A 20,979-nucleotide genomic window follows, 5' to 3' on the forward strand; every position below is an offset into this window, starting at 1 on the left:
ACGGCACCGTTACCGAAGTGGATAAGTACCGTGTCGCTCTTTTTTATATTCGCCTTGACGATTAATTCGTAACAGCACGTGCCGTAAGCGCACGGAACCGTTGCAGCGTCCTCCATGCTCCACTCGTCCAGAATTTTCCAGCATAAGTAATTGGAGGATGTGCACATATTTGATATGGATCTGTAAATTAAAGAATTAAAATTTTTTTATATTTAAAGAAAAACAGGATTATCTAGGATAAGGATAACTTGTAGATTTTACAGTAAATACAGTAAATATATTAACACTGTTTATAAAAAACATATACACTCCAGTAAAATAATTCTACGTGCTTTGGCTTTACAAAATATTGCAAGTTGCACAAAGTCTGCAACATTTGAGATAGTAATTTTATTAAATAAATTATTTTTTAATTATTTTTTATCTTCTTATCACACATGCACATACAATATACAGGGTGTTTCATAATGTCCGTGCCAACGCTCGTGTGCGAATAGAGTGCGGTAAACTGAATAGAAAAGTCCTTTACCGTTTTGCAATTTTCGCAATAGTAATTGAGATATTAATTAAAAGGGATTGACGAATAATCGCGCGTTGCGCATAGCTAGATCGTGGGCTGTACACTCTAAACGTGACAACAACGAGGATCGCATGGCAACGAAAAATAACACGTAACGAGAGCAGGAGTAATATGCGTTGTTATTTTTCGTTGCCATGCGATTCTCATTGCTGTCACGCCTAGAGCGTACAGCCTACGATCTAGCCGCGATCAACGCGCGATTATTCGTCAATCCATTTTAATTAATATCTCAATTACTATTGCGAAAATTGCAAAACGGTAAAGGACTTTTCTATTCAGTTTACCGCACTCTATCCGTATACGAGCGTTGGCACGAACATTATGAAACACCCTGTATACACACATAATATATCAATTTATCCAATAGAAAAGCTTGCTTTAAGCTTGCTAAAGTGCGTCAATTTTTTTTTATAAACTGTGAACTTTTAAATAATTGCGTGACAATAACGTACCTGTTTTCCCAAATTCCCATCACTCTCTGTCCAGTATTATCCACGCCGACATATTCTAGACCCACCATACAATCCTCGAGTCGTCCACGCGTTAAGTTGAAACCATCTCTTGTAAGTTTGCCGGATGCTATCATTACATCTTTGAAATTGATAGACGAGTAAACTATGTGAACGAGATTATTTTCCTTATAACCCGGTGTAATCGGGTCCTCGATCCAGCGAAATAAACTCAAATCACCGCTCACCTAATTGAAAAATATCTTTTATTATGACAGAACTGTAAGAATAATTTTTTATATTAATTTATAAAACATTTATATCAATTGATTGACAAATGCGTGGTACACGAGCTTCGGTGTCAGCGGCGCTAACGGAAGATGTCGGTATGAACCCCATGTTTTATCCGGACGCAAGACATTTATGATAAGATCGATCCGAAGTTGCTCCGCGTATAATGACTCGTGCAAAGAAAACTCCGGTGCAATTTCGTCTTGAATAAACATTCCTCTGATTGATTTGCCACCTGGTTCTCTCCTCAAGCAATTGACGAGGCCCAACAAGCCGCATTTCGAATCTTTCTCGCTGACAATTAATATTAGGTGAAAAGGGCAAAAAGAGTCGTTGCTAGTTATTCATGCAATTTATTATACCATATATTATAAAGACAAACGTTTCGACCTATATTAGGCCTTCATCAGACCTTCTTACAGATGTTTTTAAGACACTTGTGCTCCCTGGGTACACATATACATATGTATGAATTATTTTATTTATTATTTTATTAATTTCGTAAAAAAAGTACATTTTTTTGCAGATAAAAAAAAACTCTTTTTTGATCGTTCCTTAAACGTTTTTTTGTCGGAAAAATAATGTTTTTCTTAACGTATTTCGGGTGGACATTTTTACCAATGAGAAACGTTTTTTAGAACCGTTATGAAACGTTTCAAAGAAACATTTGTGAAACGTTTCTGAAACGAACATACTTGGGATGTTAATTATTTCCTCACTACTTATGCAAGAACATTATATATTTACAATTAAAAAAACAATTGATTGATCTGAATAATAATTAATGGTTTGTAATCGTGAAATATCAATGCCACGTATTTTAAATACAATTATTTGCAATCATTTGCTTTTAAAAGTAAAGACTCTTATTTATTTTACTATTTGTTGCATTGAGAGACGCAAAAATATGATATGGAAATAAGAATTTTGGGACAAATTGTATATATCTAATAGAAAATTATTATAATTTTTAGTTATATGAGCTAGTTACATAATAAATTATATAATTTTAAATAATGAACTACACTGGTTTTAGAATAAGTAAATTTTTTTACCGTAAGAAACAATATATCTCATTAAATAAACATTTAAATAATATAGACGTAGTTCATTGCATTAACCTTTTGAATACAATAAGTGCGTATATATTCCGTGAATACAATCGATGTAGCCGACGAACTGATATTAACATTTGGCGAAAACAATCGATGTAGCTGATAGATATATAGGGTGTCCCATTTAACTTGAGACAACTAAATATTTCGAAAAATAAGCATTGTACAAAAAAATGTCCTAAATAAACTTTTAATATTATCAAGGGGGACGTCTGCCTGTGTAAAAATTAACCCGCCCTCACCGCTCCTTGGGGGTGGGGCGGGTGGCAACTTTGAAATTTTAAATGGGAACCCCCATTTTTTATTGCAGATTTGGATTTCTTGGAAAAAAATACGTAAGTTTTGTCCGAGACATTTTTTCGAATCGTGATAGATGGTGCTGTAATCAGGGAAAATTAGTTTTTGCCATTTTCTCTCACTATCGAGGTGCTTTATTTCGGTGAGTCCCCTCGCCTCTCACTATTCAATTACAATAAATGCTCGAAATGATGACCTTCCATTTCGATACATTTATTAACTCGAGCTTGGAATGCTTGTACACATGTAGAAGAGAGTGATGGTGAACGGTGTTCAAGTATCTTTACAACCGACAAAAGTGGCAATCTTGACGTTGATGATTTAAATAATCTAAAATGCACAAGGAAAGTGACATATCCCTGACATATAATTATTTATTTTATGTTTATAAAATTATAAATATGTTTATAAATCTGCTTTATAAAAAATACAAAGTTACGTTTCTAAAATTTATTATTTACGCTTATAAATTTTGTTTATGTATTATGTTTTAATTTTTAAACATAGTTTATAATTAAATTTATCATTAGATGAAGAATCATTCAAAGAAGTTTTAGAGAAAAAAATGTGAGCAATGAGTCGAGATACTTGAAATAAATAAAGGGCCATTCTTTCCTTGTGCTTCTTCATATTAAATTACGTTCGCATGAGTTTCTTTTACATGTCAATTAAAGTTTTTAACGTAACAGTCGTAATTCAAATTTGCAAAAGTTGCATTTTGTTTAAAAGGCATTTTTGCTTGGATTATTTGGCATGGACATTGTGTCTATTTATATCCTTACAATAGTGTCGGATACTCTCAGCAATATGGAACGAACAAGGTAGATACTGAGAATCGCTATTACACCTACTCACTGCCAGATACGTGCATTTATTTATTTTTACAATTATACATATATTTTATATTGCCGTTTATCTCGGGTGGCCTAATGTCTCACGTATATAACATAGTTTAATAACATACATATGGAGGACAGAATCGGATATTGTGCTCTAATATAATTCCATTTGTTACTTTATTTATCCAACAAAATATGAACTATTTTAAAGATATACTTATCCTTTTATTTTTAACAAAAGATAGATGTTATAATTAAAATATTATACTAATGAATACATATATATATTTTATACATTTATTCGTAAGTTAAATAAGAGATGCAAGAGATATTTCTATTTCACATTAAAAAAATAATTAACTTGCAGAACATACAATGTCAACGCACGTTGATATTTACATTAAAACAAGTGTTTAATCATGCATGCTCTGTCCAAAGAGTATAATATTGTATGGAATATTGTTATGCTCTATATAAGGCATCCCTATTGAAAGGATCCCATAAAATCCCATAAAATCTAATTAAAAATATATGAGATTTTATAAGAAAATATAAGTCAGATAAGAACTTAAAAACGGCACATAAAAACTATTTATTAGATTATATGAGACAAAATACTTTTTAATGAGTTATAAGTTTGTATAGGACTTTTCTATGAAAAAGGTAATGTATATATGACAGTTTTAATAAGTAATTTTGAATATATTCATTTATATATATTTTAACAGGTAATTTCTATATTGCACTATATTCGATCGTACAAGTTATTTCTATAATTTTGTTTTTATTACTCTAATATGTTATTATGCACATTCAAGTTTATATTTTCATAGTAGATTGTTCCTTTCCTGAGAATCATTTATTCATATAGGTAAATTCTGACAACAATTATGTGGTTTTATTATTTTGTATAAAGAATTTTAAATACAAATTTTACATTTTATATTAGATCTAATTCGCCAATTCGATGACAGAAACCGTATGTATTCTTGTGAAATCGTAATAGGTACCCATAACGTGTTTTTATTTGCATATATCAGAATGTTCAACTATATTACAATGACGGTATATAAGACAATCTCTATATGGATGATATTATCTTTTAAAAATTATGGTAGTAAAAATACGAAAGATCTAATTATATATAATATATTTCATTTATATTTATAATAGATTTTCCGAATATGCATAATATTTCATATACTCATAAAATTCTGCTGAAAAATTGAATATGTGCAAATGAACCATAAAGTTTGAAATCTCTCACAAAATTAAATGAGTAGAAATGAGAAAAATCTGATTAGATACCATTTATTAATACTCGACTTTTCAATAATGTATATATGAGTCCAATAGTATTGAGACAGTCAAATGTTCATTATAAATGTGTTCATGAATTTTATATATTTATGTAATATGTGTTCTGTCATCGAATTGGCGAATTAGATCTAATATAAAATGTAAAATTTGTATTTAAAATTCTTTATACAAAATAATAAAACCACATAATTGTTGTCAGAATTTACCTATATGAATAAATGATTCTCAGGAAAGGAACAATCTACTATGAAAATATAAACTTGAATGTGCATAATAACATATTAGAGTAATAAAAACAAAATTATAGAAATAACTTGTACGATCGAATATAGTGCAATATAGAAATTACCTGTTAAAATATATATAAATGAATATATTCAAAATTACTTATTAAAACTGTCATATATACATTACCTTTTTCATAGAAAAGTCCTATACAAACTTATAACTCATTAAAAAGTATTTTGTCTCATATAATCTAATAAATAGTTTTTATGTGCCGTTTTTAAGTTCTTATCTGACTTATATTTTCTTATAAAATCTCATATATTTTTAATTAGATTTTATGGGATTTTATGGGATCCTTTCAATAGGGATGCCTTATATAGAGCATAACAATATTCCATACAATATTATACTCTTTGGACAGAGCATGCATGATTAAACACTTGTTTTAATGTAAATATCAACGTGCGTTGACATTGTATGTTCTGCAAGTTAATTATTTTTTTAATGTGAAATAGAAATATCTCTTGCATCTCTTATTTAACTTACGAATAAATGTATAAAATATATATATGTATTCATTAGTATAATATTTTAATTATAACATCTATCTTTTGTTAAAAATAAAAGGATAAGTATATCTTTAAAATAGTTCATATTTTGTTGGATAAATAAAGTAACAAATGGAATTATATTAGAGCACAATATCCGATTCTGTCCTCCATATGTATGTTATTAAACTATGTTATATACGTGAGACATTAGGCCACCCGAGATAAACGGCAATATAAAATATATGTATAATTGTAAAAATAAATAAATGCACGTATCTGGCAGTGAGTAGGTGTAATAGCGATTCTCAGTATCTACCTTGTTCGTTCCATATTGCTGAGAGTATCCGACACTATTGTAAGGATATAAATAGACACAATGTCCATGCCAAATAATCCAAGCAAAAATGCCTTTTAAACAAAATGCAACTTTTGCAAATTTGAATTACGACTGTTACGTTAAAAACTTTAATTGACATGTAAAAGAAACTCATGCGAACGTAATTTAATATGAAGAAGCACAAGGAAAGAATGGCCCTTTATTTATTTCAAGTATCTCGACTCATTGCTCACATTTTTTTCTCTAAAACTTCTTTGAATGATTCTTCATCTAATGATAAATTTAATTATAAACTATGTTTAAAAATTAAAACATAATACATAAACAAAATTTATAAGCGTAAATAATAAATTTTAGAAACGTAACTTTGTATTTTTTATAAAGCAGATTTATAAACATATTTATAATTTTATAAACATAAAATAAATAATTATATGTCAGGGATATGTCACTTTCCTTGTGCATTTTAGATTATTTAAATCATCAACGTCAAGATTGCCACTTTTGTCGGTTGTAAAGATACTTGAACACCGTTCACCATCACTCTCATTGTCAAATTCTGTGTGGCTAAATCTATATAAATATTTATAATATTTTTTAGAAACAAATTGTCTGATTTTTTCTCTACTTATTACATATTTAGTAAATTAAGCGCGATCCAAGAAAAGTAAAAAATCAAGAGACACGGTAGTGTCTCGCGCCAAGTTCACGCGCAGCGCAAGACCGAACGTGTATCTTTACGCGAGCCCGAAAAGCCCAGAGAGCCGAGATTATCGGAACTCAATAATGCCTGGGCCGATCGAGTTGATAATGGTCTCAATCAATAGCGCATACCCAAAATATATAATAAAAGGATGCTTGTTTTTGCTCTACGTGCTTTATAAATAAATATATAAAAGTCCAAAGTCGAAATGTCAAAAATATTATCTTAATTTCTACGATGTACAATCAACATTTTTCACACTAGATGGCTATAGTGATGTTAGTAATTGGGTTTGTGTTGGTGGCGCTATAGGAAATAGCCGCGCATACCAAATAACCTTACAGAAGATGTGTCAAAAGAATAATATTGAATTCGGCGAGAGGGGTTCAACTGCCTACATTCCCATTTGCCAACAGCTTCGTTTGCCCACAACATTTTGCCGACAGCTTCAATTGCCGACATTCCCGATTGCCTACAGAGCGATTGCCTACAAGCATTATTGCGCACATTTAAAAATTAAAAATACAAACGTACGTTTGCACACAAGACATTATTGCACACATACACATTGCACACATGATATTATTGCGCACATACACATTGCACACATGACATTATTGCGCACATACACATTGCACACATGACATTATTGCGCACATACACATTGCACACATAATATTATTGCGCACATTTAAAAATTAAAAATACAAATGTACGTTTGCACACAAGACATTATTGCACACATACACATTGCGCACATGACATTATTGCGTTTTGTGTAGAAACTCGTAAACCCATGTTAAACCTCGCTTTGTTTGAAATTTCACGCGTAGGCGGCGGAGGACTTTGCCCCTACGGGGCGAAGCCTCTCCCCCGCGTAAAACAAATAACAAATCCTACTCAGGTTATACCTAACAAGGTAAACCTAACAAGGTTAACCAAGGTTCACAAACAAAGTTGTAAACCCATGTTGAACCTCGTTTCGCATGGAAAGAATATGCGCAATAATATTATGTGTGCAATGTGTATGTGCGCAATAATGTCATTTGTGCAATGTGTATGTGTGCAATAATGTCTTGTGCGAAACGTACGTTTGTATTTTTAATTTTTAAATGTGCGCAATAATATTATGTGTGCAATGTGTATGTGCGCAATAATATTATGTGTGCAATGTGTATGTGCGCAATAATGTCATGTGTGCAATGTGTATGTGCGCAATAATGTCATGTGTGCAATGTGTATGTGCGCAATAATGTCATGTGTGCAATGTGTATGTGTGCAATAATGTCTTGTATGCAAACGTACGTTTGTATTTTTAATTTTTAAACGTGCGCAATAATGCTTGTAGGCAATCGCTCTGTAGGCAATCGGGAATGTCGGCAATTGAAGCTGTCGGCAAAATGTTGTGGGCAAACGAAGCTGTTGGCAAATGGGAATGTAGGCAGTTGAGACCCTCCCCAGAAATATTAAACTTTGACATTTAATTTTATTTATTTTAGACAAATCATACAAAATTTCTGAAACGTGTGCTTTTTTGACAGATCCTAAATTAGTTTCAACATTTATAATTTTCAGTCAATTTTATCAGAATTAAAACAAAACAGTATTGTTTTACCTTTCAAAAAATTCTCGTACCTATATATTAAATCAAAAAAAGCTGTCGTATATATATTACAAAAAAAGAAATGATATCTATCAAAAAATTACCTTTTTTTAAAAAAAGGTAAAAAAAAGGCGCCAAGTACACGCTCTTGTCACAACTAAACAAAACCATATTGTTTTATCTTTTAAAAAAATTGTCGTATATATTAAACCTTTCAAAAAAACCTGTCATAGATATTAAAACCTTTCAAAAAAAACTTGTATATAGTAAAATTTTTTAAAAAGCTATTATATATACTTTCTACAAAAAAATATGATATCAGGAAATGGCACCAAGTGGGACTAAAGAACTATGAAAAAAGTTGTACACTATTTCTATAAAACTCTTCTATAAAACTCTTGTACATAAAGCTGTCGTATATATAATTAACTATATTATATACAGTAAACTACATGTTAATTTCATTGCTTTATAATACTTTGTGGTGTAGCAGCGCCAAGTTTTTTTGCGTTTTTTAATAAATATCTTTTTATTTTGATTAAATTTTTTATATTTTTTTATTTTTTAATTAAATATTTTTATTTTTTAAATATTTTTAAAAAATTTTTTAATTTTAATTTTTTGTTTTCTTATTTATGTATTTATTTTTTTATTATATATATAGTATATAATATAGTTAATTATATATACGACAGCTTTATGTACAAGAGTTTTATAGAAGAGTTTTATAGAAATAGTGTACAACTTTTTTCATAGTTCTTTAGTCCCACTTGGTGCCATTTCCTGATATCATATTTTTTTGTAGAAAGTATATATAATAGCTTTTTTAAAAATTTTACTATATACAAGTTTTTTTTTGAAAGGTTTTAATATCTATTAATTATACATAATAATATTGATAATAATATCAGTAAAACTTACTGCCACTTTTTTCAATTTGGTTGACTTCTTGATGATATTCTAGCTATTTCATTACGTCCTCTGCGTACTTGCCAGCTTGTTCGAATGTCTATCTTCAATGTGGTGATTGAAATACTATAATGGAACGTCAAGAGATATTTCGCTAGGATAAAGTAAAAAATTAGAATCTCTCTAAAATCACTCCAACTGGTATTTTAGAATCCATAATTATACTCACTGCCCGAGTCGAAATTTAGCGTCTCTTTTAATGCTCATACAGCCTATATGAACCTATTTTTACGGAATTAGAACCTAGAACTCCTCTTTTAAAACTTGATCTCCTATAATTTGACGTTGAAATACTACTTTAAACCTATAGAGCCTCACAAAATTTGTATACACACAAATTTTTGTACACAGATTGTATTACTGCAAAAACTCCTCCATTAAGCCTCGAACTTTTATCTAGTATATATATATATATACTAGATAAATTCGACCTATAAAAGTTATTATAATGTTTAATCATAAAGGAAAATATTTGATTCGTTGCATTTCCAACTTTCATTAATATTGATACTTTTCCGTTTCCTTCTTCAAAATAGTGATATAATATCTGAAAAAAATTCAACGCAAAAAAATTTTTTTAAATTAATTTTTTTATTAAATGTTAATTATTTTAGATGTACTCGTTAAAATTCAAATAAAAATGAAAAACTATACGAGCAATATGCATAATGTGGTTGTATTTTGATTATTGCTTTATTAAGTGATACAATATTATCAAACGTTTCAGTCTTAATTTGGACCTTTTTCTGTATAAGTATTTCTGTCTGAACTTGTTTTAACGCATGTTAACTATACTTAATAATATACTCTTATAAGAGTATATAATAGTATAGTTATAACTATATGTATTACATATACTTAATAAATAATATTTAATTCAATAAATATTATGTAATGTTTTTAATATCTTATTTTATATTTAATATCTTAATTTAATATTTTTAATATAATCACAAAGGTATATGGATTTTCAGCACTAGTTTTATGATATTATCAAGAAATTCTAATGATTGCAAAAATCTTCACAATAATAAAGAAAATTACTAACTATATAATTTTAATTGATGATAATTTTAATAGCATACAATTTTTAAAAATATCAGAAATCAATACTCAATAGTTGAATTTTGATATTATATTTTGATATTATCAAGAAATTTCTAATAATTACAAATTTTCAAAAGATAATAAAATTCAACTAAATGGTATTGATTGATGATATTTTTAAATTGTATGCTATTAAAAATTATCGTTAATCAAAATTATAGTTAGTATTTTTTTTTATTGTGAACATTTACAATCATTAGAATTTCTTGATAATATCATAAAAGTAGTGCTGGCAAAAAGGAATCTATATATTTTCAGGGTCTAAAGCGGGTCAACGGAGGGTTTTAACTAAACCCTACTTTGAAGCTTTAGCAGGAAAAAAGGAAATTTTGGACATATTGTAGTGCCAAAGTAGGTGCTATTATATACATACGATACAATGCATAACATCTACTTTGACTCTCTTATGCCTACCTCAAAATAAAAGATTAAGGTTCAATATAGATGCTAAATTTCGACTCGGGTGCGCACGATGCAAAATAGCTACTGCATTATTAAAAACCGCAAAATTTGTTAGAAGGAAACTTTTTCATATCTCTTAATATTAGTTCTATTTCTGTGATTTATTTAAGGCAATAATAAAATTCTCAAAAATTCTTAAATAATTTTCGCTATGCTAAAAATGATTTATCGCTCTTCTTGTTCTACACAGCAAGTTATGAGACACACGAGAAATACACCATAAAGCAGAGTTAAAAAATTTTTTAGGTTCTAGAGAGATTATTTATTAAAGGAGTATACAAATTAATAAAATTTAAATTACTAAAATAAATTAAATATTTATGTAAAAAATAAGTAGTTATTAATACTGCATCGTGTATTTAAAAAATAACAATGTTTGATCAGAACACGCGGATAAATTCTCGAACAAACAAACATAAATTGAAAGCAGAAAGAAGAAAGTTTCATTTAATTAGTTTCTTTGTATTGTTAAAATTTAAATTTTTATTTGTTTTTTACATTTTCGCTTATTCACGCAATCTGTTTCAATTTCAACCTGAAAAAGTAAATATTATATATTTAAACTGAATAAACCTTTGCTTCGTTTGCAATAAGTGAAATGTTTATTAATGAAGCATTTTATTAATACATTAAAGTCAAATAAATAATTTCTCGAAAAATAAAGCAATTTGTGATCTGTGCGAATTTATATTTGGCAAATTAATCGACAAATAATTATTTAATTTTCGTGATAGTACAAATGCGTTTTGCCAGATATATAAAGTAGGCAAATTTATTTGAAAAATGCAAAATTTTTTTTTACACAATCCGATATTATTCCAATATCAGATTTGCAAATAATAATTATAAAACACAAGTATACCAAATTATAATTCAATTTATTCTAGAAAAAAGTTTACTCTATTGCATTAGAGAATTTCATATCACACTATACTTCAAAGATTGAGATTCTAAATTAAAAATTAAAATTTAATCAATTAAATAATCTGCGTCTTATTGTTAGCTCACTCTGATCTAAAAATATGAAGTTTTATCAATTTGCAATCTTCAGTTTCCAAAGGATAGTCTGGCTTAAAAATTTCTTGAACAAAAAATTTCGAATGGAACAGCTTCAGAAAAAATAAAGATCGCGAAAATATTGGTTCTTATGTAATCTAATCTAACTTTTCAGCAATTGCATTAGTACAAAATATTAAAATATTAAATAAAAATATTACATAAAAATATTAAAATTTAAATACAAAAAATGATAATTTATACTTATTACGCAAGATGTCCAGATATTGGTAACAAAAAGAAGAATAGAAAATTTCATTGTTTACCTTATTGAATAATTCTACATTATGGGTGCATTCGTTTATGCAGTTACTGCCGCAGATGTCGTTCGTTTACTCCGCCTGCGAAAACGACTGCAGCGCAGTTTGTCGTTCGTTTACGCAGGGATGTATCCCATCTGCGCAGGTACTTTGGAGGTCCTGCTCTGGATGCTCTGCTTGCAGTACTGCGTAAACGAATATACGCAGTGCAAATATAGTTTAATTATCTGCATCCGCATGATTAACTCAAATGTAAAAATGAATTTTATTAAAGTGAAAAATGAAAAAGGGGAAGAACAACTCCTCGAAATCGATCCCGCAAAAGTGAAAATAATCCACAGTAAGTATTATATAATGGAAAAATTTTTTAAAGTTTACGATATTTGTATTTACAATTAAATTAACCTAAAAATGCACACTAGAATATTATTTTGTAATAAAAGTCTTCTATTACAATTTCTCGTACTGGAATAATATGTATTACTGGTGTGCAATTATTTTTTTGAATCTAATCTATTCTTTACTACTTACTTATGTTTCTTTGTATAATCACAATTCATAGATTTCAACAATCGTCAAGCTTTTCATCCAATTGATTTAAATACAATTGCAACAACTTCTGAATCTTTATTTACTATTGTTCCATCTTCATTTGCACACTCACATCCTGTTAACAATATGGAAAAGTTGCTTGTCAAAACAGAAACATCTTCACCATCAGTAGAAAGTAAGTAATCAAGGAAATGAATATGTTTATATTGTTTTCTATTACGCATGATTTATAATCTTCTATTTTGTTTTATTTTATTGTTTTATTCTATTAAATTTTATTCTATTAAATTCTATTTTATTAAGAAAAAAATACAGTAAAGGAAATTAAATTATTCTTGAAAGTCATTCCGAAGATATTATAAGTAAAGATATTTATTTCATGTACTTTATTTATAATTTTAGATGTTTCTAAAGAGAACTGGACAGATGCAGAAATACAGCTTTTACTTGAACAACGTCTTAGTATGAACGATAAATTCGAAAATCCAAACAGCCGAAAAACACCATACTGGAATTTAATTGTTAAAGCTTTTGAAGAAAAAGGATATAAAGTTAAAGTACAAGATTTGATGAATAAATGGAAAAATCTCCTAGTTACGTACAATCGAAATGCAAGTAAATTAAAAAAGACTGGTGAAAGTGCAATTACTTGGAAATATTTTCAACAAATGCATGAATGTTTTGCGACAAAAAAGAGTGTAAATCCTCCTGAAAAATTACTGGGTTCAACTTTCAAACCGGAAACACTAACTCTAAAGGATGAATTAATTCTAAAGGATGAATTAACTGATGACACAGGTAAAGAAAATGCAAATGTCATAGAAAAGAAATGGAATTCGAAAATATTCACTCTATTTTATTAGTTAAAAATATTTATGATTTTAGATGCCTCTACAGAAAACTGCACAGAAGCAAAAAGAAGGAAAAAAAATTTGCCGAAGAAAAAGAAAACCCAATTTCAAGAAGAAATGTTGCGAATTGTCGAAGAAAAAAATCACAAGCATTAAAACTGAAGATAGAAATGTGGGAAGATAAAAAGAAAATTGCAAAAAGCAAAATTGAAGCGATAAACAATCTTGCAACAATCTTAAAAGATATACAAAAAAACCGCACAACATACAATGACTGAGTTATATATAATATTAATATTTATATATTATATATTATTTTAAGTATTTCTAGTATTTCTAGTATTTCTAGTATTTCTCTTTTCTTATAAGTGTTACTAAGTCCAATAATTTTAAAATTTGTTTAAAGAGTAATACTTTAAATTGTCGAGGCTTTCTGATTTTTTTTATGACAGCTTTTGTGCTAAAGACAAATAAGCGAAAGTTTTTTTTTGTAGTTATGAAAAGTTAAAAAATTAATATGAAGTTTATGTTACATGTTATAAGATTGATATAATTTTCGTAGAGACATATGTAAAGAGAGATGTGTGTGTCATTTTGAATATTTTCAAACTTTTGTGCAACTTATATGCTATTTAAATGTTACTTTTATAGGAAAATTCAAAGACTTCTTTCACATTGTGATCTCTTTAGCTAAAGGTTTTTTTTTTGTTTATTTTTAGATTCCTATATTTTAATGAAATATCTGTGTTTCATGCATTAAAAATGTTACCATAGTTTCTTACCATAGTAAAACTTTTTTATTTTGCTACATATTAAAATAATACGTTTCTGATACAATCATTATGCTTCACATACTGAAAACATGTATTCCAATATATATGTTGATATATGTATTTTACTGAATATAATGTAATACATTACTTTCGATGTATTTGTTAGACTAAAGTGAAATAAATGTACACCAAATGTTATAAGATTGACATATAATTTATTTATTTATTCGTATTTGTAACAAATTCTCATAAGAATTTATACAAATTTCCTCACGTCTCAATATAAATTTGCACATGTTCTATTTCTTACTACAGAATTTATTTTTTTTTATTTGTTGTTCACCTATTCCATTTCATCTTCTATTCATCTTCTATTCATCCACAAAGTGTCTACAATTCTATTTCTTTTATCATTAGCTATTTCCAAAATGGCATTGTCCTCGTCCTGGTCTCTATTTTCTTCCTCACGTTCATCGTCACTTAATTCTGTTTCATCATTATATCTAATGCATATATTATGCAGAACACATGCAGCAACAACAACTATTTTCATTTCATTCATGAGATACATATTTAAATATTTTAATCTTCTAAATCTAGCTCTCAGCTTTCCAAATGCCTGCTCAATGACAACTCTCTTTGAACTTAATTTTTTATTATACAGCTTTTGTCTTGGAGTTAAGTGACCATTATTACGAAATGGTGTTAGTAAATAAGGTTGTAAAGTATACGCAGAATCTCCTATAATATGAGTTCCTTCCGGTAAAAGTGTTGGATCTTCTGCAAGTGCTTGACCAATAGGACTTTCCCTCCATACTCTCGCATCGTGAGTCGCACCAGGCCAACCAATAAAAATATCAATAAACTGACATTTTGCATCGCAGATCCCTTGTAGAATAATTGAGTGAAAACCTTTTCGATTATAATAACTTATAGGATCATCTCTTGCAGCTGGAATTTCAATATGCATTCCATCAACTGCACATGCCACGTCTGGAAAATTATTCGGTCCTCTGAGCTCGTCAAACTGTTGTCTTATACATTGAAACTCTGCCAGATTTGGCCAGTGTAGATATTTATTCACGATACTACACAGAGCACTGCATACATCAAGAAATATTTTATGTGTAGTACTCGAGCTTAAATCGAATAAATTACTGACTTCTCGAAAAGAATCTTGATTTGCCAGTAACCATAATGTTGACAATATCGCTTTCTCCAATGGTACATTAGGATGGCCTCCTTCATTGTTATTAGGTAGCAATATAAGCCCAATTGCTCTTCTTACAATCTTAAACAAAGTAAATTTATAAAATTAAAGATGGACTATACCATACATTGCTTGTAAAATACAACCTTCTGATTTATATACTACTTACTTACCTCGAAAGAACTTCTCGTAAGGCGAAAATGAGATTGAAATGTTTTATCACGCATACAATAAATTGTACCATAATAATTGTCAACCTTCGGTACTTTCATGCGTTCCTACAAATAAAAAAAATTCAGCGTTGTGATACATATTATTTATATATATAATTTTTTTAATTAATTAATTTTTAATTAATTTTAATTAATACAATAGTCTCAAAAGCCGATATCATATAAAATAAAATTCAAATGAAAACGCAAACAGTCTGCTTATAGTTGTTGTGAACTTGAAAAAGACAGGATTCTAAACATTGTTTTCACTAAATAATGTTTTTAAAATAAAATTGCTCAATCAACAAATACAGGCTGTTTGTTTTTTCATTTGAATTTCAATTTTTTAAAAATATATATTATTATTTTTATAAGTTTCTAAAATGTCAAATAAACTAAAAAATGAAACAATACCATATCATCCAGCAATAGTAGTTCTTCATCAGAACTGTCCGACCATAAATCAGAGTCTGAGCTACTGTCACTGTTGGTTAATTCTTCCACAGCACAATGAATAACATTCAATATTCTTTCCATTGTAGTTTCTGAAAATTAAATTTTTTAAATAAAATGTGCTTAAAGATATAATTCACAAAAAATTAACACCTAACTTTTAAATATAATCATAATAATAAATAATAAATTAATAGATCAATATCTCCATAAAAATATGATTCAATCTAAAAATTTTACCTAATCTAAAAATTTTATTACATTTTAATTGTTCGAATATAAATTTACGTTTGTTTTAAAATCTTCTCTTTACTTACATTATATTAAAGTTTTGCTTAGATTTCCTTGCAAAATATAGTATGTTTTCCAGCATAGGACACAAGTTGACACAAATCGACACAAGTATCACTCTGTCTGTTCGATATTCAATGAGCAACAGAGAGAATAATACTTTTGTGTCGCTTGTGTCTCTTGGTGGAAAACTACCATGATCCGAGCAGTCATTTACGCAGATGTGCGTTCGGTAAATTAGGTCACGTGACTAGCAGATGATAAACGCAGTGGATGCGCTAACCGCTGCATAAACGAATGCACCCTATGCTCAATGTGCTCATAATACATGTGAACATAATAATAACATTATGTTCTTGTTGTCATTCTTTCTTAATTAAGCTAATAAAAGAACTGAGCACATTGAACATAATATTTCTGTATTTTGCACATTTTCTAATTAGCAAAAATTAAGGATAAGCGTTTGATTATCAAATATGTTTAATATGTTTATTTTCTGTTATTACGATTAGATCATAGGAGATATTAAATCAGAAAGTCTATAAAAATGCAGAATAATATCATCAATAGATATTACAATAAATAGTACTTGTATAGATGTTTTTATAAATTATATGAAGAAACCATATCATATTTGTTTCCAAATGCCATTTTATTAATAAGGAATTGATTTTTATCATGATTAATCTTGAAGACATGCGTGTTGTCTGGTTATATTATATAACACAATTCTCGAACAAATACAATTGAAAGAATTAAGAATTGACACATTTTACTGACAATTTATGTATTACTTTTCGTATTACGTCAATTAAACCTATCCAATAAATAACAGAAAATGATAGCATCTCATTTGTCAGCTTTTGGTAATTATTTTTCTTTTATTCACTTTAAAGTCTATTACGCGTTTTATAGAATGAGTATTTAAATGTTGAGAAAAGTCTTTTGACTCTATATTTAAATTACATATAAAATAGCATGTGTTTAACTCATTATAATAAACACTTGGGGTTTTTTTTGTTTTACTTAAGAAATTAATTTTTATTTTGATTTATGTTTAGTTTTTAAATGTTTAGTTTTATAACAACAGTTTTGATTTGATAACCTTTACTTGGACGATTTCAACCTAACATAAGTAATCTAAAGTACACGAGAAAAATTGCATAACTCTGACATATAATTATTCATAGAATTATACGTTCATAAAATTATAAATACGTTTATAAATCTATCATTTATAAATATAAAGTAACATTTTCAAAATTTATTAAATATACTTATAAATTTAATGTGCTGCTTTCATTTTATGAACAATATTTATAAATTTATAAAATAAGACGATTTTATGAACTTAACATCAACTTTCTGTACAGACGAAGTATATGAATTGCTTGTTCCGCATTAGTTACAATTATTTGATTTGAATTTTATTTTTATGTTTATCTATCTTCGTCATTTCTCGTATTTTATGTAACTTTTGATTTTATTATTACAACTTTTGCAGAGATATAAAAAATGTAATATCTACATCAATTGTTGGCAAAATATGACAACTTTGTTTCAATTATGATCTACAGTTTTGATCTATATAGGATTAATGTAAATGCGTTTGTTATAATAACAATTAATTCGTTAATAAAATTTGCAGATAAAAATATATGTATTTAATACACTTAATGCATTTAATAAATAAATCTCATTAACGTATTATAATAAATAATACAGTGTAACTATGATACGATAAGTGTTATTATTTGAACGAAATTGCATTGTAACAGTGTGATATAATTAATTAAAACGATTTAATGAGGTAACAAAAATAACTAACAAAATTAGGTCTTACAAATTATCAGCCGATTTGAATACCTTGATGGACAGGTTGTCAGACGATTTCTTTCGCCGACTGGATCATCTTCAAGCTGCGTACCATCACTCGTACGATGCCGTCGTCTGCGGGATGAAATCGGGCCATCCTGGTGAGCAGTCATATAACTGACCTTGCCTTGCTGCACGATGCTCTATATTGCATATAAATTGCAACAGTGCCTTTGCTCCAAGCAAGCAAAACTATGCATGCAAAATGTAAAGGATCGGACTGCAAAGGCATCCACGTAAAGGCCAAATCACGCTCCGGATCCAGCCGCGAAGTGTCGAGGAACTCACGAAGAGGATCGTGCGAGCAGACAGCGCGTCTTCCCGATCTCTTCGACTCACACCGCATTTCTCCGAGCGAGCCGCTCAACGCACTTCCACTCAGGCCTTCGCATTTTGGCTATCTACGTCTCTCGAGACTGTTCTCACCTGCCCCACCAGAGGACTTCAACTTACGTACGAGCTAACTTTTCAACGCTACCGGATCTCAAAGGAACAGAGTGATGTTAAAACCGTTGCTGTATCAGAACGTAACTTGCGTCCGACGGCGGGAAGTGATAATTATTGTCACAGACGACCTGGCTCAGACACCGTTTCTTTCTCAGCACGCCGCTACTTGCCGTTTCCGAGTCTTTGGGAGATGATTTTGCACCCGTTGGATAAGCACACAAAACTGCTTGCAGTCGATGCTAAAGCGAGGCAACAGTAAAACGAACCGACTTTGAGAAGTGGTTACAATTAAATCCTCCCTGATTAAAGACTGTTCTTAAGGAGATACCGTCCAGCGCTACCCCTTGATGGTTTGACCTGGAGTGACGTAAGTTTCGGCAACCTGGAGTGACGGACAAGGAGCTGGTGTTTGTCACAATGTCATCCGAGCAAGGTCGATGACGGACAGCGTTGCGTCCCCGTTGATAGAGACGAAAGAATACTGGAAATTTGGCTCATCTTTGCATCTTCCGGAACGGTGCGGCCGCTGAATGTGCAGCAACATCGTGTACAAGGCTTCAACGTTTCCGGAAGGTTTGACGTTCGATTTGCTTCAGCAGGTTTCGCAGTAAATCGATAAATTTGTTCTTTTGTTGCAAGCATAATACCTTTGTGCAAAGGAGATTATGTTGATCTTCAAACTTTGTCTAGTTCGATGTGATTCGAGTCCAATTGTCTCGTTTTCTTTAATGTTCCGTTTACTTTGGATGTTAAATGTTGGATGTTAAATGTTGTAAAAAGTCACATTTATCACACGAAAAAAGGCACCATTTAATAATTACATATTTCGGTCTTAGTAACCATGAATAACCACGCGTACTGTAGCACGTTTACCACGGCGCCGAAATGCATGACGATGAATACGTCGCGCAATGTACGGAGCGAATATCTTCCGAATTATAACACATTGCCGAAATGCATAACGATGAACACTGTCCGCGAACTGTTAACCGCGAGAGCAAGGCACAGAGAGCAACGCGGGCGCTTCGTCACGGAGTTTTATATTCGCGAAGACAGAAAGTTCTGGAAATCTCTCCCCACTCACAAAATTTAATACAGACTAACGCCCCCAGTTTCGACAATGTAATGTTGATTTCCACAAAGCGGACTATGATTGGCTGTGATATAATCGTCATACACACGAAGAATGTCGTGAGTGAGGTTTTCTCAAGCCGACATTATTTGCTTGTGTTTATAGATCACGTTTTCTGACAAACTACAGCGGTTATCGAGATTCGCGACGGCTCTTCGACGATATTTGAAGAACGTTTCTAGAATATTGTACAAAATAATTTTCTACAAAATTTATCGAAATAATTATACTCAATGAGAATTTGCACAAAATGCATCAATGTGCAACAATGAGTTTAATGCGATCTTATACACTTTTTTCGATGCAATATAATTTATTTTAAAATTATTGGCTCTAATATTTAAAATTGTACTTTTCCCATTTCGGAAATAATATAAAAACAAATCCGGAAATAATATAAAAATTATATATATAAGAGGGGTTTCGTAGGTGCCGAGAAAATAATAATTCACAAATGTAATTAACATAAATTTATTTCGTCTCGTCCTCGCGCTGTCTCCAAGAGAACTGTCCCTAGTTACCTTTATTATTAACAAAACAAAAACCATCTTGACGCTTGCTCCTATTGGAGAGATTCGTCTCTGTTTCCAATATTGATTTAATAATTACAACCGTTGTCAAAGAAGACGTCTCTTATACAGGTGAAGTAATAACGGAAAATGCGGCAGCTGCATCAAAGGACGAAAATATTCTGTTGAAAAAAGACAATACTAAATCAAAAAAGACGGAGAAGACGGTTGTAGTAAAAGAAAATGATAAGTATAGATTTAATATTAATTAATGAATATACCAAATCTTTTCTAGTGCAACAATGTAATATTTTCAATTCTAGAGATTATTTCACTTCTCTTAGAGAATTTATGTAGTATTAACGAAAATATAAAGGAATTACTGAAAAATCAACTGGAAACTGTACACCTGCTCCAAGTTTTGGAATAATTCAACGTTGTATCGGGGCAGACCAACTTAAGTTCGATGATAAGCATGAAATTACCTTGCCTCTAAAATCTCTAGAT

The 20,979-nt window shown here is 29.7% G+C and overlaps 2 protein-coding genes across 4 annotated transcripts; one reads left to right on the plus strand and one right to left on the minus strand.

Annotated features, from left to right (window-relative positions):
• Positions 1–12,179: 12,179 nt before the first annotated feature.
• LOC105668110 (uncharacterized) lies at positions 12,180–14,346 on the plus strand. 2 transcript variants are annotated; one of them, XM_012360294.2, is made up of 4 exons: positions 12,180–12,507; positions 12,730–12,894; positions 13,122–13,517; positions 13,605–14,346. In XM_012360294.2, exons 1-4 carry the CDS (start codon positions 12,195–12,197, stop codon positions 13,724–13,726), a joined length of 996 nt encoding a protein of 331 aa, XP_012215717.2. In that variant the 5' UTR covers positions 12,180–12,194; the 3' UTR covers positions 13,727–14,346. The 2 variants fall into 2 exon arrangements, with proteins under 2 accessions (XP_012215717.2, XP_067207169.1); XM_067351068.1 differs by lacking the exon at positions 12,730–12,894.
• A 73-nt stretch (positions 14,347–14,419) lies between these two features.
• On the minus strand, positions 14,420–19,888 carry LOC136998444 (putative nuclease HARBI1). 2 transcript variants are annotated; one of them, XM_067351067.1, is made up of 4 exons: positions 18,376–19,888; positions 16,180–16,310; positions 15,727–15,831; positions 14,420–15,634 (listed from the first exon to the last, which is right to left on the minus strand). In XM_067351067.1, exons 2-4 carry the CDS (start codon positions 16,300–16,302, stop codon positions 14,708–14,710), a joined length of 1,155 nt encoding a protein of 384 aa, XP_067207168.1. In that variant the 5' UTR covers positions 16,303–16,310; positions 18,376–19,888; the 3' UTR covers positions 14,420–14,707. The 2 variants fall into 2 exon arrangements, with proteins under 2 accessions (XP_067207168.1, XP_067207166.1); XM_067351065.1 differs by lacking the exon at positions 18,376–19,888 and adding an exon at positions 16,536–16,815.
• Between the last annotated feature and the right edge of the window lie 1,091 nt (positions 19,889–20,979).

The sequence above is a fragment of the Linepithema humile genome, chromosome 3 (genome assembly GCF_040581485.1).
Source record: "Linepithema humile isolate Giens D197 chromosome 3, Lhum_UNIL_v1.0, whole genome shotgun sequence".
In the NCBI taxonomy this organism is placed as follows: domain Eukaryota; kingdom Metazoa; phylum Arthropoda; class Insecta; order Hymenoptera; family Formicidae; genus Linepithema; species Linepithema humile.